Source organism: Lepisma saccharinum, chromosome 30, assembly GCF_977018435.1.
Source record: "Lepisma saccharinum chromosome 30, izLepSacc3.1, whole genome shotgun sequence".
NCBI lineage: Eukaryota > Metazoa > Arthropoda > Insecta > Zygentoma > Lepismatidae > Lepisma > Lepisma saccharinum.
In genome coordinates, this window is record NC_139258.1 from 9,040,899 (window position 1) to 9,068,142 (window position 27,244).

Genomic DNA, 27,244 nt, shown 5'->3' on the forward strand with positions numbered 1-27,244 from the left:
ACAAAAAAGTATTTAAAATAATGTTATTTTCTTTTAACTGTGCACACTCGTTGCTCTTCCACGAAATTTTTACAATTCTAGTTCATGAGAAACAAGTTTGCACCGAGACCTACGGAAAAAAAAGAAATCTCTCGTTAATCTTGACACCAGTCACACTGACGACAGCAAAAGTCGGGATATAATCAGGCAGAATGAATGTTGGGAGTTTATAACGGGTCTACTAGAGCATTGTATGTTACAAGATTAAGTTGTAAGATAAGATCTGTGTACAATACATCGTAAAAAAAAGTCACGTTTTCTTTCTTTCAACCAACTTCATATTCATCCCCCTCCCCCATTCCAGGGAGCAGTCCAAACCCTTTCTCCACTTGCATTGTAATCCAGCCTGAAAACACTGGCGCCAGCTGCAGCATAAAAACAAGGAGACCAGCTGGAAGTTTGAGCAACAGGTGGCGGAAGAGAAAAATCCCGGCATTTTAAAGATAACGCAACTGTCGAAGACTGAACTTTTAACAGAAGTGTAAAGAACAAAGAAATTACCCTTGCTTTATGTTTTACCATGCAACAGACAATAATACGGGCAATATTTCCTATGGAGACAACAGCATAAAAAAAATTAAAAAATCTGCAATTATCAACATTGAAGAACCTGAAAGGTTCATTGACCTGGTGGCTCAGTCGGTAAAGCGTCTGACTACCATGCTCAAGGTCCCGGGTTCGATCCCCGGCCGGTTCAAATCCGGGAACTTTTCTAACGATGGAAGCGGCCCCGGTTCCCACCCAGCGTCGAATAACATGGGTACCTGGGGGGTAAAGGTGGTCAGGGGCGTGATGCTGATCACATCACCCCCACTCACGACCGGGATCAAGAAAGTGTGGGGCGTTACCCCCACACCCCCTATACGCCTTCATGGCGTGGTGCTATGCACAGGGGAGCACTTTACTTCTACTTTTTTAAGTTTCAAGGTGACTGCAGTGCAAGATAAATTGCATATTTAGACATTTACTATTTTAGAAAGTAGGGTATGGATATTATCCATAAAAATTACAACAAAATGGCAGAATTTTGCACTAAATTATCAGATAATAATCAATATATATCGATATATCGGATTGGTAAAATAATCGGTAATTTTACCGATACCCCTATATCGGCCGATATTGATAGAGTACCGATTAATCGGTCCCATCCCTAATAAAAATATTTATATTTACCCAAGTATTGAATGTTTGACATGTTTAGTTGAACAAATTATTTTTAATGAATGAATGCTGCGAATCTCATGCATGAATATATATTTCTAGCCAACACTCTTCTCGTAATTTTTAACAATAACAGCAGTAGGTATTATCCTACAACGTTCTTTCTGAAGTCGCTTGTCCATCCTTTTTGCTTGTCTGCTCTGTGCAATGCCTTGTGGGAAGAAAAGTATACAGACAAGTATAGTCTAGCACGTGAGCAAGTACCACACAACTATACTCTGCCCCAGTTAACTGTGGAGCAGGCAAACGAAAACAAGACTCTGCGCAAGTCGACGTGAGATGGCTCCACCACTGAACACGTAAGAGGAACGGAATTGCATGGAGTGGGGAAAGCGACTGGCTTCTCAGCAGCGTGCACTGCTTCGCTCTGGCCACTCGATTTCCTTCGCTTCTATGACGTTATGCGCGGCCTTGCTCCACCGTTATCTGGGACAGGGTATAGTCGAAGTCAAAGTGGAAAATCCAGCAGTAAATCTAGCCTCGTGTGATTCTGGCATTACTTTTTGAACACACAAATAACATACAATTACTATTACTTTATATAACAGTTAATTTCATGAGATAATAGTACTTACCCCACTAGTAACTGGAAACTAACTGAAGTTGCCCGTCTGTTCATACCTCCCGGGCAACTGCTCTTACAAACAAATTTAAAGTGATGTCTGACATAGTCTGTTCCAGGCTGAGGGTTACCATAGGGTATAACAAGACTTAACCGCTCTGTTTTAGGATCTTCATGGTAGTAAGCTCTCTCATGATCAGTTTGTAAAACATGTTTGATATTAGCTTTACCTGTAATAGATATTTAAAAGATTAAAATTCAATGGATAACAAAAAATTATTAAACTTCAGCATGGTGATTATAAAGTAGGGTTTGGTTGATACAGGGTGGCTACTCTAAGGGTGGGTTTTTCAATGTCCATGGATAACATTTCCCCCCAGCACCGGGTTTTTCAAAGTGAAAGTAACTGGCAGTTAGCAAATCCTAAGTTCGTACTCCAAAATAGTATTGGTAATGCTGAAGCACGGAAAAATAGGGAATCTATCTGTGTGCCATCTATTAGGGACTGAAGCTAAACAAAGAATGGAAGAAGGTGTTAGATAGAGTGGAAAGGACAAGAGAGAAAGAAGAGGAGAAGGAAGAAAAAATGAAGGAAAAAGAGCGTGATATAAAAAGTCCAACCACATTCTATATGGAAGTAATTATGTTTAGCCTTTTAGGTGAAAGTACAGTTGACAAGGGAAAGTCACCTGCTAGAAAGTTCCAGAACAACTTTCTAATAGTCTGGAGGGAGTAATGTTTGTGTATATATAATGCCCCGTTCTTGTATCTTGTTACATTTGTACTTGATACAAGTCTGAAGAAGACCTTGCTAGAAGGTTGAAATGAATAAATTACTGCCTTGGTCAGCATATTTATATTTTTTTCATAATCATGGAAACAAGGCTTAATGGTGTTATCATCTATTAGTATAGTTTCATACCGCATCGATTGGCACACACCCTGGCATATAAATATAGAACTACAAGCATTCCACGCTCAAAGCATGTTATTGCATAGGAAACGATTGGAACAATGGCTGCATGCATGCTTACAAAATAAATTTACGAAAGCAAGCACTACAGATTTTGCTTTCATTTAATAAAAATAAATTCCATGTGGGGGGAAATGCTGTTATGAGGCGCAAGCACCGATACTCTCTTGTAGAAGAAGCGTGAAGAACTCGAAAGTGAAAACATTAATAATACCTGTCTGTTGATGTAAACACTATTAATATGCACAGGGTGAGTCATAAGTCTCCATACAAATGGTGAAAATGGTGACTAATGTTTATTTTTCCTTTTCAGGCAGGTGAACCAATGAAAAAGAGATGCCACTAACGAAGGAAGAATGGATTGACATCATTCTGTTGGCTGGGAGTGGTACCACCCGTCATGTAGCACGTACATTCAATGCAACCCACAGGATGCAGATAATCCATGACACCGTGGCCAAACTTTATCAAGAAAGGCAGGTTCCATCGCCGACGAAAGCAGGCCTGGAAGACAAAAGACAGCAACAGATGAAAGGCGAGTAACGCAGGTGCTGACAGCGATGACCAGGAGTCCGGCAAAGGGGACCTGACGCCTCTGTGCGAAAATTGGAATCGTCCAAAGCAGTGTCAAGCGCATTTTGCAAGTGAACAAGTGGCAGCTCTTGCAACATCTTACAGAGGATGATCCCGACTGTAGAGCAGAGTTCTGATAAGTTTGACCACAGTGTCATGGTTTATCTGCGTTCTGTGGGTTGCATTGAATGTACATGCTACATGATGGGTGGTACCACTCCCAGCCAACAGAATTATGTCAATCCATTCTTCCTTCATTTGTTGGAACTTTTTTTTTTCATTGGTTCACCTGTCTGAAAAGGAAAAATAAACATTAGTCACCGTTTTCACCATTTGTATGGAGACTTATGACTCACCCTGTAGATATTGTACATTTGACTCCATGCTTTGTACCTCTCTATGCATGTTTGTTGAGCGAAAAAGAAAGTAAATATGCTTTGTAGGTCAAGTTCTAAAATATGAAGGTTCCAATGTATCCAGACATCAAATTGACGCTAAACACAGTCGAATCTCCGTCATACAGGAACTCAGCATAAAGTTTAGAGAGTATAAACTCACACGAAGTACTATGTCTTTTAGAGATACTGTTATGCGAAGAACATTAACAAATTATATGAAGACAGAAATCTGTTTTGGTCTTCCACTGCAGCCTTCATTTACTTAATCGATAAACAACTAGGAAAACATGCCTCAAAGCATTTATAAATATGAAGAGATTTAATGGGATTTTGATTATCAATTCTTCACGTCTCCGGAGTAAAATTCCCGCAGAATTCATGGGACCAACAAATCATGTATAAATCCTGGAATGGAGCCACCCTGTGATAACAATGGAAATGTATCGGTTGGACTAAAGTCAAAGTGTTACATTTTAAATACCATCACACATGTAACACATTACTATTGATGCTTTTCATGCATTCGGGCTATGTGATAATACTCAAGATCATTTCATTTTTTAGCAGACACCACAAACTACTTCATAATTCTATGAAATTATAATGAATATATATTAATCCAATCGCATGTCTAAAAACTTATACTTGCAGACTTACCTGACCAAAATACCAATGGATGGATTGATTGATTTGCCTTATTTAGATTAGCTTTTTGTGCCACTTTTGGCTAATTTGCGAAGATGAGGATGAGTGATGATATGATGAAATTGATGAATACACAAACATCCACGCCCAGGCCAGGATTCGAACCTTGGACCACTGGCATCATAGCACAATGTGCTAGCCACTATGCCAAGGGGGCCTTCAAAATAAAAATGGAATCAAATGCCTATAGGGGCTATCCACCGGAAGGAAGTGCCTTCGCGCGGACGCCATACTTGTAGCACAACAACTTCCGGTTCGTAGGCTCACAACATGCCGCTAAAGGGAGCTGAGATTGTGTCATGTATGAAAGGAATGAATGGGTGTGTACAAGGAGCATGTAAACTACGATCAGGGCTAAATAATCTTTCACGGATCTTTCTTCATCCATTTCCTCGAGATCTAGGCGCCAAAATTATTACATTCAAGCTGTCAGGCATGAAAATTGGAAGCCCATTAGCAGGAGTAGACTCCGCAGTAATGACAACGGATGTGCAGGAACCCAAAAAGTCGGGACCTGAAAAAAAAATCCCGTTCCGATCCAGACTTCGGAAAAAATTATGAGTTTAAAAGTAGTTTATTCCCTACATATTTTTTTTTACTAAATGTCCGAAATTTATTGAAATTAGTAGTTTTTATACCAGAAATGCAAAATAAATCATTACCCGAGGGTGAAATTGTGTGTATAATTAACATTTATTTTAGTATCGGCTAATGTTGAATATTTTTCGCTCCTATAAGCTCCCAATTTAGTAGGGAAATAACATTATTTTTCCAATTTTGAACGTCAGGACTTTAAAAATACCCCATCCTGTTTCCTTCCCAACCAAAAATTTTGCGACCCGCACCCCTTGCACTTCATTAAAGGTAGAAGAGAAATAATTCAAATCTCAATTTTCTCTCTGTTTTAGTGATATGAGCAAAAATATTACTTTGCCTTTCAAAAGATGCTCGGTCATAGTCAGATAGGTTACACGTTACGTTCTTGAAGTACATACGAACTGTATTAAATTTTTATGTAACCAGATTTTTTTTGTGTGTGTAACCAGAGGAAATATTTTTTTGCAACCAGAGGAAATATTTTTTTTGCAACCAGAGGAAATATTTTTTTGCAACCAGAGAAAATATTTTTTTGCAACCAGAGAAAATATTTTTTTGCAACCAGAGGAAATGAAATTTTCTTGCGACCAGGAAATACATTTTTATGCAAACAGGAAATACATTTTTATGCAAACAGGAAATACATTTTTGTGCAACCAGAGGAAATATTTTTTTGTGTAACAAGAAAATTAAGTGCGGGTACTATTATTAATTTTCGTCTTTGCAATGGAAATCTTTTCAACATCATTGATAGAGAAAAGGTCCTAGGTTTGAACACCATGATCAGGCAATGGTGTGTCATTGTGTTTGCCCCATCATTAATTTTTGCAGTTTATTATTCATCTTCATCGTCATGTTTAACACAAATAGCAGAAAATTGACTTAAAATAACAATGAGCGTTTTGTATTTCTGCGTTCAAACGGGAGCGTAACCAGCAAGTGTGCATTACCGCATCCCTCGGACTCGCCCTGACTGAAGAAAGAAGAAAAAAGCTCCTTTTCCCGTTTTTTATATGTCCGTATATCTCGAACTTTTCCACTTAAAACATAAATGTATGCATCCAAAGATTTACATGCTTTAAGCGCTCTCGCTCTGTAGGAAAAATTACTTTCTATTAAATATGTAGGCTACAAATATCGCCAATGCAACGACGATCAGCAAATGGATCTCATCCTGGAATAATGCCGTATTACTTCCTAGTTGCTCATCCAATTGATATTCAAAGGCCTCTACTTTGCCCTGATATCTCTTATTCTCCTCGTCGTCAAGTGCTTTTGCATGGTCCATTTCATCCGATATAGAAAACGAGAAGAAAGGCCACAAGTACGTGCTTGAATTACCCGGCCACCGTGAACCGGAAGTAGTTGTGCTACAGTTCAACAATCGATTGTGCCGTTCGATATATTTTTGTTTACTCGTGGATAGCCCCTATAGCCATGCAAAGTCGCACTGAAAATAGGCAGATACTACTTGGGGAAAATATATGTAAATAATGTATAAGAAAAACGATGTTGCCATCTTACGGAAAATCCAGAAAAATCACTTTGTGTCAGCCCTACGGACAATGAATGGGCCAAATTTGAAGGAAGCATGACGAAACAACACTCTTTGGATTATGTAAGCCTTGTCCCGCAATTTTAAACAAGCTAAAAAATGAAAATATGCGAAATTTTACAAAATATTAATTTCCAGGCAATTCTTAAAATTGGACATCTCCGGCTGGGCCACATGTTGTGAACATGATCTCTTGTTTTCACTAATTACTATACAAGTAAAGGTAAAATGTATCAGCAAATATCAGTGACAGAAGAGTAATGTTCATTCATAAGTCCCATAACAATTTTTTGGAGCGAAAAAATACATTAAAAAAACACATTTGTTAAAAATAGTAAGAAGATATATATTTTTCTGCGACTTGTGCATATCATACTCTCATATGTATACAGTTGAACAAAAAAATAAAGAACTTCAGAATCGCGTGGTGGTCTAAATTTAGGCCACATGGTAGTACTCAAATACAGGGTGGCCCAAAGGTCCCACCTCATAGGTTGTATTACAATATTTGTTCAACGAGTTGACTGCCATTGTCAAAACACAACTGTAGGTGCCCGGTCACCCATCACTCGCAGGATTTGGGTCACCAAGTCAGGTAAAATCATATCAATCCCTAAGATTATATGTTTATTTTATTAAGTCTCTCTGAATGCTTCACGTTGACCAGGGCATTCACTTGTTTTTCTCAGTTGTCTCAACCTCTGAGGCATGTTTACAATGCATTGTGTTGTGCCATGCAAACCTCCTGAGCATTCAGGAAACAGGTAATACTTCTGGTTATAGAGTCAGCGGTTTGCATGGTGGCAATTAAAAACACGATTCGGCATGGACGAAGAGCTTGATGGCCTAGTGATATAGAGGTGAGACAAGCTGAGAGGGGACTGACTTTTGGGATTGGAGTTGAGAGAAGAGGTGGTTAGCAGAGCAGTAGGTTAGAAGTGGAACGACGCTCTGGTCGACAAATTGGAGAAGCTAACAGAGGACTTCGCATATTCTATTCAGCCTAAGACTTCAGATAGACAGGTAATTATCCTAACACCCAGCCATGATTCAGGTTCAACGGTTCACAAAACCCAACGAGTGACCATTGTCTTTTCTGCAGTTTAGTTCCTTAGTGTGATTTTGTACCTTTCGCATTGCCAAGCGTTAACTCGTCATGCCAATGACGAGTGCTCTCATCAGAGGATGAATGATGAGTAATTTACATCACCCATTGATTAATTGGTTAACATTCTAGGTACTCGTAAGATCCCACGAACTTTACAGTTCGTTACGAAATAGCAATCACAAGCAATTCGAACACACATATGCTGTTTGTCCCTGATTTTCACACTGTACCACTTTCAGCTTGCATGGCCTCCCCAATCCCCAGATATGAATCCAATATATTTTTTAGTGAGGGGCTTCTACCCGCTCTTCAGTAGTAAACATGTCTCACCTGCAAGAAGACATCACAAACATTTCACATATATCGTCATAACTTTTGGGCCACCCTGTGTAATGGAGTAACTGCATTTACAAATCACAACATACGAGAGATATTTTTTTAAGTAAAGTCAGTTTTGACCCCCCAAAAAAACTGCTCTGCCTAATTTTTAGTGATTTTTAGAGGAACGTTTTAGATACCGGAAGAGGTTACTGGGCACCAGGATGCCGACTTGTGTGGACGGCTCCCGCTTGTCTTGAACATTCTCACCCATTTCTTCACTTTGCTATCACTCATTGCACCAGACACGTACACTTCACAAATCTGGCAATGAATTTCTGCTGCTGTCATGTTTCTTGGTGCCAAGAACTGGATCACTGACCAATCTGAAAATTGGCATGCCACTCAATCGTCTTAAACACTGCAGTCACACAGTACAAAGTGCACACACTGAACAAGGATGCTGGGAGTCCGTACGCATGCGCAGTACTATGCCTGGGCAGGATATAACAAGTTATTGGCAAACAGACCGTACTTAAAAAATACCTTATCCTCATGAAATAAGAACTTCAGATGCAAAACATACCTGATTTCTTATCTTCTTCAATATGGTTTGGGCAACGATGGACAGGTCTAGAAATGTTCTGCTGGTCAGTATAGATCATTTCAGCCCGTATGTAAGCATTGAGGTGGATTCCTCCTTCGGTACGGAAGTCTATGGGGAGCACCTGTTGTACATCTGTGTATATCTTGTTTCTTAAGACTGAATACTGAAAAATACAAGGAAAATACTTTTAGAATATGAATGGCAAAAAGGCATATGTTAACTCATTGAGCAGTACACGCATATATGTCTGTTTTGAACTTTGTGCTAAAGCAGTACTGATGTAATATTAAGTTGAGCTTCGACTTTACTGGCATCTGTAGGCCACACTTTGTATTATTCGTGATAATTATAGTTATAACCACAATTACGAAAAACCCAATAAAATGCTTGTAATCAAATTTATGTGCAGGATTACCAGTCATAACTAAAAAATCGCCATGCTCAGTGGGTTAACTAACTAAATTTTAATATTGGATTTCTAAAGACAAAATAAAATTCGCACACAGTGGGGCCTCAATTTTGAAGTTGCAAATTTTACATTCTAATTAATTCATTTTCTGGTCTCAATTAAGGAAATAAACATTATAAAGTAGATAGGAGATTGGATTAAAAGTAATTAATTCTTGGACCGGAGTAGTTTTCCTAAAGAACGCTCGAGCAGTAACACCATACACAAGTACTGAATACATTATAATATACCGGGTGAGTTTTTTAGCTTGCCACAACGAAATATCTCGAAAAGTACGCATCTGATCAAAAAAAAAAGTTCTGAATGAAATTTGTTAGTCTCGAAGGGGATCATCCAATGACGTCTTCTATCCTCTATCCCGGGAATCTCTGGAACAAGGCCGTGTGTTACATTAGAGAAGGGGAGAAAGCGTGTGGGTGGGTGAAGCAGTACACGCTCCTGTAAGCGGTTAGTAGCTGCAGTTGTTTTCCCTCCACCATGCAATTATATTCGCTCTCACGTATTCATTGGTCGAGTTACTACTTGTGCAGACACTTGTCTTCGTTCCCTCGCTCCAGCCGGGACAGAGTATAGAAGACGAATGGAGCTTTCAGATGGAAGCAGCACATCTCTTGGAAACCAATCTTAAGAAATAAATGCAAGTTTTCGAACTGACGCAACACAGCAAGCTGCACGTGTCACTCCAACTGGGCCTTGTTCTCAATACAAGCACCTCGTCAGTTGTGCGCGCATACACGGTGAATGTCTTAGACTAAAGGAGGCCATGTCATCACTTAGCTTCGAAATCCCTGTGTAGATTGTGGCCTGTCGCTTTTGCTTCGATCTGCAAGCTCACGTCAATTCTGATGATCTATTTCACATTCACTTACAAGAATTCTTGCTGGTAGAAGACAAGTCATGTTTTGGTTTCTAACAGTAGCAGAAATACAGACATTATGTTCATTTGTTTTATGTGAAATATTACAAAATTAAGTTTTAATTAATATACATACATATATTACCACTTGAGAATACATTTTCAAGAAGAGTCCTTAGAACATTTATAATAGGCATTTTAATAAGAAGTAGGGATGGGACCGATTAATCGGTACTCTATCGGTATCGGCCAATATAGGAATATCGGTGTATCGGTTTATCAGTAAAATTACCGATCCGATATATCGATAAATATGTTATAATTTAGTGCAAAATTCTGCCATTTTGTTGTAATTTTTATGGATAATGTCGATGCCCTACTTTCTGAAAAAGTAAATGTCTAAATATTAAACTTCTTTTGCATTGCAATCAGCTCAAAACACACATTTATTAAGGAGATCAATGAAAATTTCAGGGTCTTCAAGGACCATTTCTAATTTTATAAAGGATCGGTAGAATATCGGTTATCGGCATCGGTAAATTTTATATCGGTACTGTATCGGTATCGGCCAATATTTCATATCGGCCCATCCTTAATAAGAAGTAAGGCTTCAAGCTGCCAAAAGCATTTTCTTGAGTTTCGCTCTTTCACAATGGAGCCGGAAAAAAATTGAAATGGTGTTTCCTAGAAGAAAAATGCACAGAACATTTTTTGCAGAGAATTTTATGTACATTAATCTTTGTCAGTCTCTTTTGCTGTAAAATGTTTTCCAAGCGAGATATTTGCAAAAAACTGATTTTGGGTGCCATTTTTTCAAGATGGCGGCCAAATCCGGGGTGGTAGAGGGGTGCAAAATTAGTATGTTGTCAAGAACCTTTTTATGAAGATAATAAAATTTGTTCCAGTTCACAGCCGAACGAGTGCACGAAAGATTGATTGATTTAGTTTATTATACTTCACTTTTTGAGCCTCTTGGCTAATTTGTGAAGATGGCGATGAGTGATGAAATTGATGAATGGACATTCGCAAACAACCAAGCCCGAGCAGGATTCGAAACCGGGACCCTTGGCGTCGCAGCACGGCTAACCACTCGGCCATAGGGTCCGGATAGAGTGCACGAAAGAGGCAGATCTGGCTCCAAGAGAGCTGTTGGCACACTGCCATGGACGGAAGGGCTTGGGAAGACTCCCGTGGAAATTGTATCGCATGCCCTTAAATTTCTACCGTAATACTCAGTACATGAAATATAGTTTGTCCACAACAAATTTAACACTTATTGTTTGTCCTATTTTTACTTGCACAAAAAGCTACTTTTACTACAATACTACAAAACATGGATTCTCCTAGTGAAAGGGTAAAATTTTCTGGATATCTCCAGAATTTTTTCAGAAAAAGAGTACATTACCTGACATTTTCTGGTTTCCCACACTGGCAGACACCATCCTTCAGAGGAAGCCTCATCTAAATTGAGATGACAGGCAAGACTCCATCTAGTATCCGATATTACAAAAAAGTCCACAGAAAAAATCAACCTTCCCTACCACCCATCCAATAGAAACGATAGCGCACTATAACCAGCATGTTAAGTGGGAAAAAATGCATGCTCTGGCCAGACGGCTGCAAAGAAAGCTTAGATGTAAATCATCTTGCATCCAAGAAACCTCAGATAGTCGGCATTTGAAATTCAGTGGCTTTCGTGTAATTTTCAACTGTCTCGTCCACGTAACAACATGAATAATCTTTATTAAAAACAACACAAAACACATAAAAGAACAATACAAGACACTTTAAAACTTGTTGACCGGAAGCAACGGCAGGCATCGAAACCTTGACCGTGTATTCGCAGTCCCTCGACCAGCCCTGATGATCACTCCGAGATGGAGTTGAAAGCTTGGACTTGAAAAGTGTCTTGTATCATGCTCTTTATGTGTTTTGTGTTGTTTTAACGAGATGCAACACAAGAAATTTTTAATGCCATATGATGAATAATGTTATAAACTTGAAACACCGAGATGACTGATAGCATATGAAGGTACGCACTATTCTTTTCCGGGGTGTAAGGGGTGACCGGCCACGTAGTACACCCAAATGTCAACCTCACTTCCATATTAGTACACCCTGGACTGAAGACTAACGAGGCTCTGGCGACTGGTCCCATGGCCAGTATAATTTTGTTTGTATTGTCCTGTTGTCCTTATGTGTGCTGAGTGCCCCTGTACAGCCTCAGCTTTTAACAGAAGTCAGAACATTTTAAGACTTTTAATTCTGCAACGTTAGAGTTGTTCTTTGTAATGATAAGGGGGCTGGCCCCCGTATAATGTGATGGGAGCAAAATAGCCTAAGTGCTGACGCTCCCACAATTTTAAAATCAAATTCAAAACTATTCTTTTCCCTATGAAAATGTGTGATGAATACAATCTTGGGGTTTCATTACACAGCATTATGAAAGTACCATTGTTAAATATGACAGTGGCATGCTGAAATTAAGTACATATTTTGATATAATTATTTAAATTAGGAATGGGGCGATATGAAATTTTGTCCGATACCAAAAAATAGAGGCACATATTTTTGGTAAATAAAAAAGCAAATTTTCGGTACAAAAACGAGTCAATTTTGGGTTCAAAAGCAGTAAATAAAATGAAATTTCGCTGTTATAGCGGTGAAAAAGCAGCATATAAAATGAAATTTTGATTTTAAAAATGTGAAAAAACATGAAAAATTAACATTAGAATGTTTTATTTCACATTTAGCATTTTTGTCAAAAACGAAATATGCATGCCTCTACCAATAAAGTATCGAAATAAAATTTATTTATACTGATAACCAATATTCTACCGATCCGATATAAAATTCCAAATGGTCCTTGAAGAACCCGAATAGTTCATTGACCTCCTTAATTAATGTTTTTTCCAGGTGACTGCAGTGCAAAATAAGTTGCATAGTAGAAGTTAAAAAGGTTGAGATTATCCAAAAAAAAATTGTAACAAAATGTCAGAATTTTGCACTAAATTATAAGATATTTATAAATATATCGGATCGGTAAATAATTGATAATCTTACCGATATTAGTAGATATCAATAGAATGTGGATTATTGTCCCATCCCTAATTTAAGTGATAATCTGGCTTTCAAGTAATTTATCATCAATATCAAAGATAAACATATTATTATACTTACCACCCATAACTTCCTACTGGCTGTTTCAGCAGACAAGGATACATTGAACTTATAAACACCTTCCCAGGAGTCAAGACAGGGCACAGTTGAGATATTGGACTCATCCGAAGAATCTGGTAGTGGTTTAACATCTTCAGGGTCATGCCACATGGGATCCAGCAAGTGAGTGCCACCATCAATGGGCAAATCCATGTTCTGCACTGCTTGCTAAAAAAAATAAAGTAAATAAATGTTAGGGCTGACTCAATACCACTTTCAACCGATACCAATACTTCAAAACTACAATAATTAAAATTTGTTCAAAATATTGGCGTGTAAATATTCTTCTCCAATTATATGCATCAATTTTCCAAGAAATTTGCTTTAGAATACTCAAGAATTACATAAGTGTAATCACAAAATAGTTTTTCGTGCAAAATTGGTACAAAATAAAAATTAAGTTTGAATTTTGCATAATTTTCAGGACATTTAGACTCCGCGAAAGTGTCGTCTGGCATTTTTGCATATCCCGTGAAATAAGCCAGAAAAGTATCGGCTGGTATCGGTAGATGAATTCCAACCGATACTTTCCAATACCGATACATCAACTCAGCCCTAATAAATACAGGATAATAAAACTGTACACACAAGTGCTTACAATCAGTAGCATGTAATATTCGAATAAGCTGCGCACAAAGCTTATCAAACATTTGGGAACAAACGAACACAGGCACGCACACGCACCCACCACCGCAAAGAGAGGCGAGGGGGCAGGAAGAGATATACAATGGTCTATTTCTATTATTTTTATTTACAGTAAGTCAACTCTACCAGGAATCTGAATTCGGGTAGTCACGGAATGATATTTTAGCAACTTTGTTCTAATCTGAACTGGAATTATCATTTAAAAAATGCATTCTGATCTGTTAAAATTGAGACACTTCAAATATGCTTTTCATAGTTTGAAAAACCACCATGTCTCATAGCGCTGTCACTATCATGGGGCATTGCTAGCAACTTTTTAAAATTATCTCATATCTTACTTGAATTGTGGACCTTAGGACAAAGTGAGGAGTGGATGGGAGGGCACGAAGATTTTTAATTCTGTGTGATTATTTGGCCTTTAGTCCCCTCGCAAAGTAGAATTCTCTTTTCTGGATCTACTTATTTAATAACAACCTCCAAAAGTTTTCTGGTGTGTATATAAAGTAAAAAAAGTAAAGGGTTCCCCTGTGCATAGCACCACGCCATGAAGGCGTATAGGGGGTGTGGGGGTAACGCCCCACACTTTCTTGATCCGGTCGTGAGTGGGGGTGATGTGATCAGCATCACGCCCCTGACCGCCTTTACCCACCAGGGTTTCCCCCAGGTCATGTTATTCGAATCTGGGTAGGCGCCGGGGCCGCTTCCACCGTTAGAAAAGTTCCCGGATTTGAACCGGCCGGGGATCGAACCCGGGACCTTGAGCATGGTAGTCAGACGCGTTACCGACTGAGCCACCGCGGCCACAATATATACAAGGTTCATTCAAAGCTGAAGATGATACAATCTGAAAGGGGTCCACCAGGCAATCTGAGATCATCTGGCGGAAAAAAATGATTTTTTTTCTACTTAAAGTAAGGACATGTAAATAATCATTCTGAATCAATTATAGAATAATAATAAAACGATCAGAAAGTAGCAGCAAAACATGCACTTTACATAAAGTTAGAAAAACAGCTCTTCTATTGTGCAATATTTGCATAGACAGATATACGAATAATTTCACCACAAACACCGACGTACACAGAGGGGGGGCTGAAGGGTCTATAGCCCCCTCCGAAATTTTTAGAAAATCAAAATTTTCAAATAAAAGCAGGGAAGAACTCTGAAATAATCAGTGGTAAATGCAAACTTGCCTTAAAATCAGCTCCAATTTCCAATTTTGAGAGGGGAAAGTTTTTAATATACAAAATATCTTACTGTGTATACCACCTCCCTACAGAGCACCATATAAAATTCAGCCCCTCCCAAAAAAAAAATCCTGCATATGCCAGTGACCTCAAATAGAATTTGGATAATTTGCACAAGCAAAGGGGGTTGCTATATTTCAAAAGTGAATAACTGGGATGCCACTGACAAGAAGGCCGTTTGAGAGAGGGAGATGGACTCTACAAAGCAGTATGTACGCACATCATAATTATTATGAACTATATACAGGAACTGCAATAGGGTGCCAAAAATGGTATTTGAGAAACAATTTTCAAGGACATAGAGAAAAATGAAAAAATTGCCTTGTAGCCAAATCTTAGGAGACACGTTTTTGCAACAAGTCACAAAAACTGAAGACTTAAAAAAATCTGTTCCTTACAAAATAGATTTATGTGTAGGAATGTAATTAATAAATAACAATACTCATGAAAGTAGTCTTAATCATTTCTACTCTGGGACAATAGTGTGTGCTGAAGGAACTGTTCAGGACACAAGAACAAATTGTACCATTCCGGGACTCCTCCAGAAAATCTGGGATGTATAGCAACTCTACAAAGTGCCAAAGGCCTTTCGATTTAAACAAAACTACAGTTAATAACTCACAGCAACATTCATATAGAATGAGTGGCAGAGTGGTTAGCACATCGCACTATGACGCCGATGGTCCCGGGTTCAAATCCTGGCCTGGGCATGGATGTTTGTGATTGTTCATTCATCAATGTCATCACTCATCCCCATCTTTGCAAATTAGCCAAAAGTGGCACAAGTAGCGAAGTTAAATAAAGCAAATCAATCAATCAATTTATATAGAATGTAGCGTTGAACCAATGGGGGTGTAGCTCATCACCTAAATTGTGCCACTTGCTTGCCGCGATGGCCCCGACAGGGACCAGATACGAGGTAACTGATCTAAGTAAATGGCTTCAACAGTTGTTTTATCCAACACTTCTGACTGAGAATGGAAGATAGAGGAATAATGACAACTCACCCTGTTCAATACTATGCAGAACCTCTCTCCCTCTGTCTTCACCTATTAGTGATCATTAGGGTCATTGAATTTTCGCGATGCGCGAAATCGCAAAATGTGAAAAAAAGATGCAATTTTGAACATTCTGCACGTAACTACACCCCCAATGATGAAATACGCATGAGTTTTATTCGCGAAGTAATGCGAAATGTGTGCTTTTCCATGAAATGAATGCTTTTTCGCGAAATATCATCAAATTGAGTAGAAAACACGCAAAAACCACCAATCGAGGTTGTGCACGCAAACTGTCGATTTGGAACGAAACGTTTGCCTAAAGTTTCCTACCACTTGCAGCTGAAGAACGTTTTATCTTCGATCACATCAGGAAGACGTTGCAAATTGGGATTTCCCATGCACATAATCTCAGTTCGAAAACTTAGCTCCCTGTCAAGCTGCATTCCTTTCTTTACCCGAATGTCTACTCAACTTCCAGTTTCATTGAACTTGCTAGCTTTAGCAGCGATAAGATTTGTCTGTTCCCGCACATCAAGGGAAACAATGGTGTCATTTGTGTTCAGTCATGAATGAATTTTGTTTATCATCATGTGATTTTCAACATGTGTTTGTATATGTGCAGTAGTGATTATTTTATTTGTTAGACAGCAAGGATATCCTTTAAATACATACAATGAATAAATCACTTGAGATATGCAATTTAGAAATGAAGTGATTTTGTGTTGATGTTTTCTTTTTGGTTGGACAGCTAAGTACTTGTGTATGTATATAAAAATGAAGTCGTTTATCATTTTATAGCTCTTTTGTATGTTGTTTCCTCCCATAATGAAAAAGTGTGTGCCAATTTTTTTTTTTTCCACCGCTGGTATATACCGCTGATCTAACATTTTATTTACTGCTCTCCTCAGTTTTTATTTACCATAAATTTGTGTCCCTAGTGATCAAGCAAAAGATGCCGCTGACAAGAAGGCTGTTTGATTGATTGATTTGGTGCTTTAAGTCCACTTTATGTACAGTAAGGCTAATCAGGACTGGACCTACAGTTTAAAGTGGGATCGAAACCACTTGCGCCTCCACCGGGTATCAAGAAGAAGGGTCCAATTCTCCTCGTTTTGTCAATTTTGCTTCACCTTGACTCACTTTTCCCCAAGGTAACAGTCTATAACCGCTTTCTGTGGTAAAATGCCTTACTCAACAAAATCCAACCACAGGTCTGGGCAAGTTAGAACAAGTTTGTGCAAGATTATAACAATATCGAGCTGGGATGTTATGACTTTACCACACAATTGAAAGAACTAGTGCAATTTATAATAACTGCATTTCATATTCAAGAAAGTGAACAACAGAAATATGCAACACAGTTTAATTAGACCCACATGCAGAAATGTACAACAAAAATTTGTTATTTACATGATAACATCACAAAAAAACACTTTAACTTTACAAATTTCAACTTACAAATTCTTTTTTTCCTTTCTCAACTGAATGCAGCTCTAAAAGAAGTAAAAAATATTGACATGATAATTAACCTATTCTTTAATTTTTATAACTGTAAACGATCTATCACCATCAATGAATGTGTAACTTACAATTCTTTTTTAATTTCACAATATATCTGGTCTAGCATTTTAAACCTTAAACCATGTTTAATGCCCCTGCACTACATCCTGTATTAATAGTGAAAGAGAACAAACAAATATATTGGTGCATATGGAACTCACAGCAACCACAAGAAATTGCATTACCAAGGATCAAATGCAAAAGAACACATTTTCCATCTCCTCCCACACCTTATGACAAGTGAATATGTAATTCACTCAAATAAGTTCACGTTTCATTTTTCAACGCAGCTTTCTTTTTATTCATGATCGATTTCACCACCTGTCTGGTCGCTTTGTCAGGCATGTACTGTCTAGCCACCAGACAGATGGCGAAATCGATCAATAACAAAAACTGCGTTGAAAAATGAAACGTGAACTTATTACAGTGAATTACCAATCTGCGCATAATCACCACCAAACAGGCATCATTACATACACAGTGAATATGTTTCCAAACCTTTAGAAAAAAACATTATTGTACTAAGTGTAATACTGATAATAACAAAGTACATAGTAGTACATTATCCACTTGCTCGTTGTTGCAGTCCACTTTTCGTGGACCACTCTGTACTAAGTGAGTAGTGCATGCATTACTTTTCCTAGTTAGAATAGTATATAGTGGTACTATTTGTTGTGTATCCAACACACGCAGATTATACTCATGCACAGGATGATCATGAATTATTTATTTGTGTTAAAAACAGCAGGAAACGCCTCAACAGCACGATACGAGACACTTTAAAAGTTTATCCAACCTTTCGACTCCCTCTCGGAGTCATTATCAGGGCTGGTCAAGAGGCAGCAAAGAAGACATGGTTGAGGTCCTGATGATGCTCCTTGCTGTGTCTGTCGGAAGACGTTGTTGTGGTCTTTTGCAGTGGTGGTTGAGATTCAGATGAGTTTTTTGGTTCAAACGTATTATACCATGTTAAATAAAGATTTCCACAAATTGTCGCTGATATTGTTTGTATTTTAATCATTAACGTTCCGTTCTATTTACCATTTGGTGTGCCCCAAAAAGGAATCACAATGCTGTGATAAATGGTGGTTGGCCAATCTGGAAGAACTTTCTTTCCTGCATATGTATCCTATGTGGTCTGAAAATCTGTCCTTCATAGCAAGCGTTTATCCAATCATTTCCATTTGTAATGGGGAGGGGTGTGAGTTCATGTTTAGGGGTGAAAGGGTATATTTAGAGCCAAATGACCATAAAATGGACTAAACTAACTCTCTAGCCTTCTTAAACCTGAAGGTTCATGGCTGCAGCAACATAGGCCTTCCATCTGTCCCTATCTTGAGCAAGATCTATATACTCTTTTCCATCCCTACCGATTTCCTTTAGGTCCATCTCAAAGTTGTCCCTCCATCTTCGTCTTGGCCTTCCTACAGGTCTCTTACCATCTGGTTTCCCAACAAGAATCCTCTTTCCTCTCCCATTCGTGCCACATGGCCTGCCCACCTAAGTCTTCTTGATTTAATTATTCTAATAATATCTGGACATGAGTACAAATTATGTAGCTCTAAATTATGTAACCTTCTCCACTCACCTGTCTCCTCATCCCTTTTAGGTCCAAAGATTTTCCTAAGGATCTTATTTTCAAATACTCTCAATTTATGTTCCTCTTTCAATGTAAGGGACCAAGTTTCACACCCATATAATACTACAGGCAAAATTACTGTTTTGTATATTTTAACTTTTAGTTTCTTAGATATTAAACAAGAAGACAAAAGTTTACGAAGAGAGAAGTAACATGCATTTCCTGAATTAAGCCTACTTTTGATTTCCTCTTTAATATAATTTTCATTTGTTAATATTACTCCTAAGTATTTGAATTTGGAAACTGGTTCAAACGAGTTGTTATCAATAATTACGTTTTGATTATTACCTAACACTTGGTTTCGGCCTGTAAGCATATATTTAGTTTTCTCTTTGTTAACTTCCAAACCTATGTCTTTAGCTGTTTTGAAAAATATTTTAGCATTATTCTTAATTGTATTCACATCATCCCCCAGGTCTACATCATCTGCATATGATAACAACTGAGGCACACCATTTAATTTTAGTCCTTCTTTAGTTTCTTTTACCTTCCTAACAGCATATTCTAAGGCAAAATTAAAGAGCAATGGAGATAATGCATCTCCTTGTTTTAACCCATCATGAATTGTAAATTTGTCAGACATATTAATACCCACACGAATTTTACTTTCTGTTTCACTGGTGCATATTTTTATCATACTAACAAGCTTCTTAGGTATTCCAAACTCTACTAATATATTATATAATTTATCTCTTTTGACCGAATCATATGCTTTTTTGAAATCAATGAATAGCTGATGGACATTTTGATTATATTCCCACTTTTTTCCAAGTGTCTGTCTGATGTGAAAAATTTGATCTGTAACGTTTAAATCCACATTGATAATCACCTATAATTTCATTAGCATATGGGGTTAGTCTTGTTAAAAGAATGTTAGACAATATTTTGTATGTTGTTGAGAGTATAGAAATTCCACGGTAATTACTGCAGTTCATTTTATCACCTTTTTTAAACACAGGAACAATTATGGATTCTTTCCACTGTTGAGGGATTTCTTCTTTATTCCATATTAAACAAATTAATTTATGAATTTGACATATTAATGAATTTCCATCATATTTAATTAACTCAGCTGGTATTAAATCAATGCCAGGTGCTTTGTTATTCTTTAGCCTTTTAATAGCATCTTTAACTTCAGTCAAGTTAGGTTCTGGAACTAAAGGTTCTGCTGTGTGGACTTCATTTACTTCTGATTTATCTCCTACATGGACATTTAAAAGGTCATTAAAGTAGTTCTTCCATCTATTTAGAATATCGCTTGGGTCAGCTAGAAAATCACCGTCTTTATCTTTTATCAAGTTTACTTTAGGTTGCTACCCCTTTCTAAATTCATTTACACCTTTATATAAATCTCTGATATTTTTATTTTTGCTGTTTGTTTCAATTTCGTTAATTTTGCTTTTCAAGTAATCTCTTTTTTTACTTCTAAATGGACTTTGTTATAAATTTTAAGGGGGTGTTGATAATATTTTGGAGGGAGGTGTTAGGAAAATCACTGCATAATAGGTATCTTGCATTGGCCTATATAAGGTGGTCCATCAAGGACTAACTTTGTAAGTGCATATTTTTTCCCCCACAGAAACATTATAGAACTGGTTGTGGCATCATTTTGCAAGAAAATAGACCAAGTTTGTCTATCGTTGTGGAATAGTACCAAATTCGACCACCGCTGACACAGAGTTCCGAGCACGATGTCTATTTTGGTTGAAAGCTGCATCCACTTCCAACAAGATGGTGTACTACCTCACCAAAGTCCTGAATATCCTCAATAATCGATTCCTAGGTTGAGAATTAACCCCATCGAGGGATATCAGATCGACCATTCAATTGGCCCACCTCGACCTGGAAATTGGTTATTAAAGATATCCTGGACTTCAGTTAGGTAGTAAGGTGGTATGCCATCTTGTTGGAAGTGAATGTGACCAAAACCTACAGTGAGCTTGCTTTTGACCTGAGAAAGCAGCCATTTTTAATTTAACTGCCGCTGGCGGGATTAGGTACTATTCCACAATGCTAGTCAAACGTGATGTATTTCCTTACAAAATAACACCCAAACCAGTTCTATAACATTTCTGAATACATTGTTACACATGTATAAGGTTGTAGAGTCCATTTTTGACGACCTGGACATGCTGCACTCGCATTCAATACTGTAGATCCAAGTAGTGCCATCGGAACCTTATCCACACACTCTTCACCATGTCTCGAGCAGCCCAGATGACAACTCTGAGATGGAGTTGAAAGTGTGGACAAGCGTTTAGTGTCCCATATCATGCTGTTCATGTGTTGTTTTTAACAAGTATGTTGACAGCATGTGGCGTAAGAAGTATTTTTAATGTCATATTATTTATTCCTAGATCTTGATTGGTTTAGGTTTGAGTACTGCATTGAACCATTTACGCTCGCTCAAACTCTATCGAATCTCCCACGCTCAAGTGTGATTCGCTTAAATATATAGAATATCAAATATCATTTCAATGTGACAATAATCGTACAAATGTGTAAAATTCGTGCTGGTAGTTTCAACCCATAATCATCTATTCATTTTCATATATTGTTAGTTTCAATTTCACTGCGTCCTTCACTTCATGGTGCATATTTGAAGACCCACTACCAGAGGCAAATTACTGTTGTACGTGAAGTACTGGGCTTCGAGCGTATACTGATCGTTTGCCTGTTCGAGTGTTATTCGCTCGAGCGAATAAACAGTAAATTCCGTAAGCCATCTAGCATCATCCGTGCAAACTATTAGACGATCGAGCCAAAAAGCCACGATGCAGCACTCTAGTTTAGGTTCTTGTACCTCATATTTCTTCCACCTTTGGCTAAACACAACAATGTGGATAAATATGGGTATGGTGAAAGAACAATCACAAGCACATATGGATAACAACAGAATATTATACTAGCTGTCGAGTAGGCCTGCAATACTGCAGTTTCCGGGTGTACTACGTTGAAATGAGGTGCCATCAGGAAAGATCAACTGGGGTTACAATCCCATTCGTGATAAGGCAACAAGCAAGTCTGAAACCTAAGCAATTAAAAAATTATTTCAACAATACTGAATGATTCACAAATCCAAGGAACATCACTACTTACTGTCAACTGCATGCCACTCTCCAATGGGAGTCCAGGAGGACACAACCTGTAAAGAACAATTCAAAATGCAAATCAGTTTGTTGCTATTCAAATAAACTATAAATATCACAATTGACTAATTTTTCAAAAACATTATTCTGATACCAAGAAAGGATAATTCTTCCAGCATTGATAGTAAGAGGGTTAGAGGTGCTGGAATAACAATTGTCCCAGACTACCACCAGAGATTTAATTTATAAAGCCTGTTCGGCGAAAGAATAACCTTTAAAATCCTATTTGAAAAATTTTTCGTCAAAAATTAGGGAGGGGCACATGCACCGCTGAATCAATCGGCAGAGGGGAAATTCTCGTGGTATTCTGTATTGCCAAATTTTTCGTTTTGACTCGCTTTCGAAACAGGCAAAGCAGGGACAAACAAATGGGTCTCCAATTCCCTACCTCTCCCTGAAATGCAAGCGAAGGCTTGTTCTTGACAGCAAAAGGTGTAGTGTACAACTGGATAAAAATCAGGTATGTAGCAAGACCACTTACCCCCTACACCTTTGAAACTCAAAACAACTGGAGGCAAATAGTCTGGGATTCAGGTCAACACACGTTTGCTTAAACAGGGTTCCTACACAAAATCATGCAATTTTTTCCAGGACTTTCTACAATTGCTCCAGGACAAGTGTAGAAAGTAAGAATGGCAAAATACACATCATTACATATTTTCTTTTATTAAATAAAAAAAAAGTTCTAATTTTTTTAATGCAGGCTCCCAACTTACCTACACCTGCCCCTTTCCACACCTTTCATTTCTTAGTATAATGAACGTTATTTAATTTTTACAATAATACAGAAAAAATACAAAGGTAGAAAAAGTAAACACAAGTATATATAAGTTTATAAAAAATTACAATCTTGTATTACAAATTAACAAGAATAATATCCTTAGAATATTTAGGATAGCAAACACTTCTTTTTAACCATTATTATTATCATCACATTTTCTACCTCTGAGCGATACAAAATAATACAAAAATGCAGGGCATTATACTTCAATCACAAAACTATGACTACAGTACACAGCAACCTGACAAGTAAATAAACCACTGTCATGACACTGGCCTGTTTTAAATGAAAACTTATTGTAATTCTACAAATAAAACAGGGAAAAGGAATTTCCAGGACAATCTCCAGAATTCCAGGTACAGCGTGGAAAAAAGTGAAATTTCATAACATTTCCATGCCTGGAAGGAATATTTTAAAATTCCAGGTTTTCCAGGATGCGTAGGAACCCTGTTAATTTGTTCTCGTAATACAGTAGTTTGTTACATTGATGCAGAATTACCTTGTACTGTTAAATAAAAACTTTAACCTTTAGTCCCCCGCCGTTCCATATGTGGAACAAAAAAAGTATGTCCCTGTCAGCCGCGGTTGCATATATGGAACAAACAGCTTTAGATACAATTATCGAGGGTTTGCAACACTTATATTTGTATATTGAGGTTGAAACACTGACAGTTCGGTTTGGGAACATGTGTTTACAAAAATTCGAAATCCCCCCCCTCCTTTCTCGGAATATGTCACGTGTTTGGGCTCACACTTGACAGACACAATGAATGCTTGGTATTTACGATGTTGTTTTCCTCCAAGATTCCAACGCTGTGATTTAGTACTGATAAGGCACACATTCTTCTTTGTGTTTAGACCTGGTGATCCAAAAAAGCAAAAGTTCTGGTTTTTCCCCAAAGTAGCTGGAGAAGAGGGGGCAAACTCCACATTTTATGTTTTTTTCATTGAAATTTGGGGGATGAAGCCCCCGCCCGTATCCCCCCCCCCCCTGCGGTTGGGGCATCCAAATTTTACATGGTTGCATGCACCGATGTATTGCCTGCAAAACAAAAGTTATCCGAAGTAGATTGGTCCCATAGTGCCAGAATTATTACGATTTTTCTCCATTATGTATACAAATTCAAATTTCCCGCTCAAAGCCTCGGCGACACTGGGCTTACTTTCGTCAGACCGCGCGGCGTACTAAAGGTTAAAATCATGAATAAGTGTAATCTTTTTATTTGCATAGTGCGAAGATATGTTCAGCAAACATTTAATTGAAAATTGATTTTGTAATCACTATTCCGTCACTCTTGGCTAATCTCGATGATGAGGATGAATGATGATAAGATAAAAATGATGAAGGGACATCACAAAGACCACCCATGGCCAGATCGAGATTTGAACCCAGGAGCTCTGGATCGTAGCATGCTGTGCTATTAATTGAAAATTGGGACCACTTATATACGAGGAGGTACCCAAAAAAAAAACTGGAATCATAATGTTGTGCGGATTACCAATGTAGTTCCGGCTTGTGCTACCAGGTGTCATTAGTATGGGATATCTTGCATCGATCTGCAAATTGGCATTAATCTGTGCTGAGCGGTTCGTTCATAGCGTTGCGGCAAGAGTCTGTCGATTTTTTTAGTGATTGTTGAGTCGGCGGACCACAAGGACCTGTGTTTAATTTTGTTTCTTGTTGGGAAAAACGTCTGCTGAGACCGTTGTTATGCTTCACCAAGCTTTTAATGAAGCTGGTTTGGGAAAGACAAGTCTACGAGTGGTTTTCCCGGTTCAAAGATGGCGACATGTCAACTGAAGACTTGCCAAGGCCTGGCCGTCCTTCGACAGGCAGAAACGAAGAAACCATTGGAAAAGTTCGAGATACCATTAATGAAGATCGTCGAAAGACCATCGAGCAAATTTCTGAAGAAGTGGAGTTGTCCTGGAGTACCTGCCAGCATATTTTAACTGACGATTTGAAGATGAGACGGGTGTCTGCTAAATTTGTGGCTCGCTTGCTGTCAGAGGAGCAGAGAAAGAATCGAGTGAATGTTTGTCATGACTTGAAGGCTGAACTTCACAACGACCCAAATTTTCTCAAACGAATTGTGACTGGGGATGAGTCCTGGTGCTATGGGTACGATCCTGAATCAAAACAAGCATCCAGCCAGTGGAAGACTCCAAATTCACCACGTCCCAAGAAAGCACGTCAAGTTCGATCCAATGTGAAAACAATGGTGATTTGTTTCTTTGATGTGAATGGGATTGTCCACAGGAAATTTGTTCCCCAAGGACAAACAGTGAACCAGCAATTTTACCTGAATGTCTTGAGAAGATTGCGTGAAAGTGTGCGACGGAAGCGTCCAGAACTTTGAAGTGGAATGTGGTTACTGCACCATGACAACGCCCCAGCCCAGTTCGCAAAGAACAACATCCCCCGTACTCACCCGATTTAGCACCCTGTGACTTTTTTCGTTCCCGCAGATGAAGAGGAAAGTGAAAGGGAAGCGATTCCATGACGTCAGTGAGGTCAAAGACATTACGGACAGAACCTTGAAGAGTATATGCCAGAAGAGTTTTGAAACTGTATTCAAGTGGGAAAAACGTTGGGACAATTGCATTCAAGCACATGGGCAATACTTTGAAGGTGACTAAGAGTAGACATGCTTACCTGAATGTACCTACAACATGTACATGTACGGTCAAAATAAAACAAGGTGACAAAATTCCAGTTTTTTTTTGGGTACCTCCTCGTATGTGACTGACCTATTTATATTTTGTTTCATGGTGTGCATATATTCATAGCTACATTGTGTATACTTGACAAATCAACATACAGAAATTAGGACTAATACGTATTTTTTTCTTCTATCTATGTAAATATATCCATTAGGGATGTGCCAATATGAAATTTTGGCCAATACAATAAAGTACCGACATTCTACCAATCCGATATACAGCGTGTCCCACTTATATGTATAATAAAATAAAAAATTGCAACTTTTTTTACTTACCAATATGAAACTATGAACAATGTTATGTAATCCTTAAATTAAAAACATTATGAAAAGAAATGAGACACTTACAGGATATCTCGAAGTTCTGGTAATGGTGACTGATTGATGAAATCCTGCAGGTTCTCCTGTAGAGAGAGTTCCTCCTGGCTGTCTATACCGGAGAAAGCTTCCATTTTCCTGCAGCTGTAAACAAATTAACCACCTATTAAAGTTCATAATTACAATATTAATGTAATTCAGTATATTTATGAGCATGCAAGCAGAATTTATACGAAAAAGCTAAATTTCGGATAATATACGACATATATATCTAATCTGAGAAACTCTCTCCGGGAATATGAAATATAATTAAGTTGGGTAATTGTCTCCATTAAAGAGAATTTAATTTCTTGCATGTATATCTTGTAATGTGACTAGGAGCCATTTGCAGCAATTTCAGTGTGGACGAATTTATTGTTTCAACGACAATGTTAGAATATGAAAACAAACATAACCAGATTCCTATAATTTAAACTTAATTTTTTCAAACACACATTGTAGTTTGGTTTTTCTATTCGGTAAAAGTTCCAAATGTTTCATGGTTTTTCCAAAGTTACACAGGAGAAAGGCAACAGATTGTAGAAATGATTGTCACAGTAAAGTTGAAATTCGGCATACTCACTAATTTTGGTCTCCTAATGACGAATCTGCAGTTAAAGTTTGGCACTCACGTATACAAATTTCAAAATAAGCGAAATTGAGTGGTCCACGGTCGGCACAATTGCTCATTATTTACCGGAAAATCTTCTGTTTCAAATACTTAAAAAACGATATACACCCCCCGGATATTGCTACGACCCCAAATTTTAACTATGCTTGCCTAACCTAACCGTGAATGATTCTTGGGGCTATTCGTCAATGGTGTGTGAACACGTGCATGGTCTGATGACCTCAAATTTTAACTATGTTTGCCTAAACTAACCTTACCGGAATGGTCAGTGGGGCTATCCGTCAATGGTTCGGTAATTGCGACAAGGA

The 27,244-nt window shown here is 38.0% G+C and overlaps 1 protein-coding gene across 2 annotated transcripts in view; it reads right to left on the bottom strand.

The window, feature by feature from the left end:
• The window catches only part of LOC145981820 (cellular tumor antigen p53-like), a 102,192-nt gene that overhangs the window by 17,270 nt on the left and 57,678 nt on the right, over window positions 1-27,244 (bottom strand). For both annotated transcript variants that reach the window (XM_083115254.1, XM_083115253.1), the window contains exons 2-6: window positions 26,297-26,410; window positions 22,395-22,440; window positions 13,165-13,371; window positions 8,639-8,822; window positions 1,839-2,055 (exon numbers count right to left, since the gene is read on the bottom strand). In XM_083115254.1, coding sequence (XP_082971380.1) covers window positions 1,839-2,055; window positions 8,639-8,822; window positions 13,165-13,371; window positions 22,395-22,440; window positions 26,297-26,400 — 758 coding nt within the window. In that variant the 5' untranslated portion in view covers window positions 26,401-26,410. The remainder of the gene's footprint in view (window positions 1-1,838; window positions 2,056-8,638; window positions 8,823-13,164; window positions 13,372-22,394; window positions 22,441-26,296; window positions 26,411-27,244) is intronic.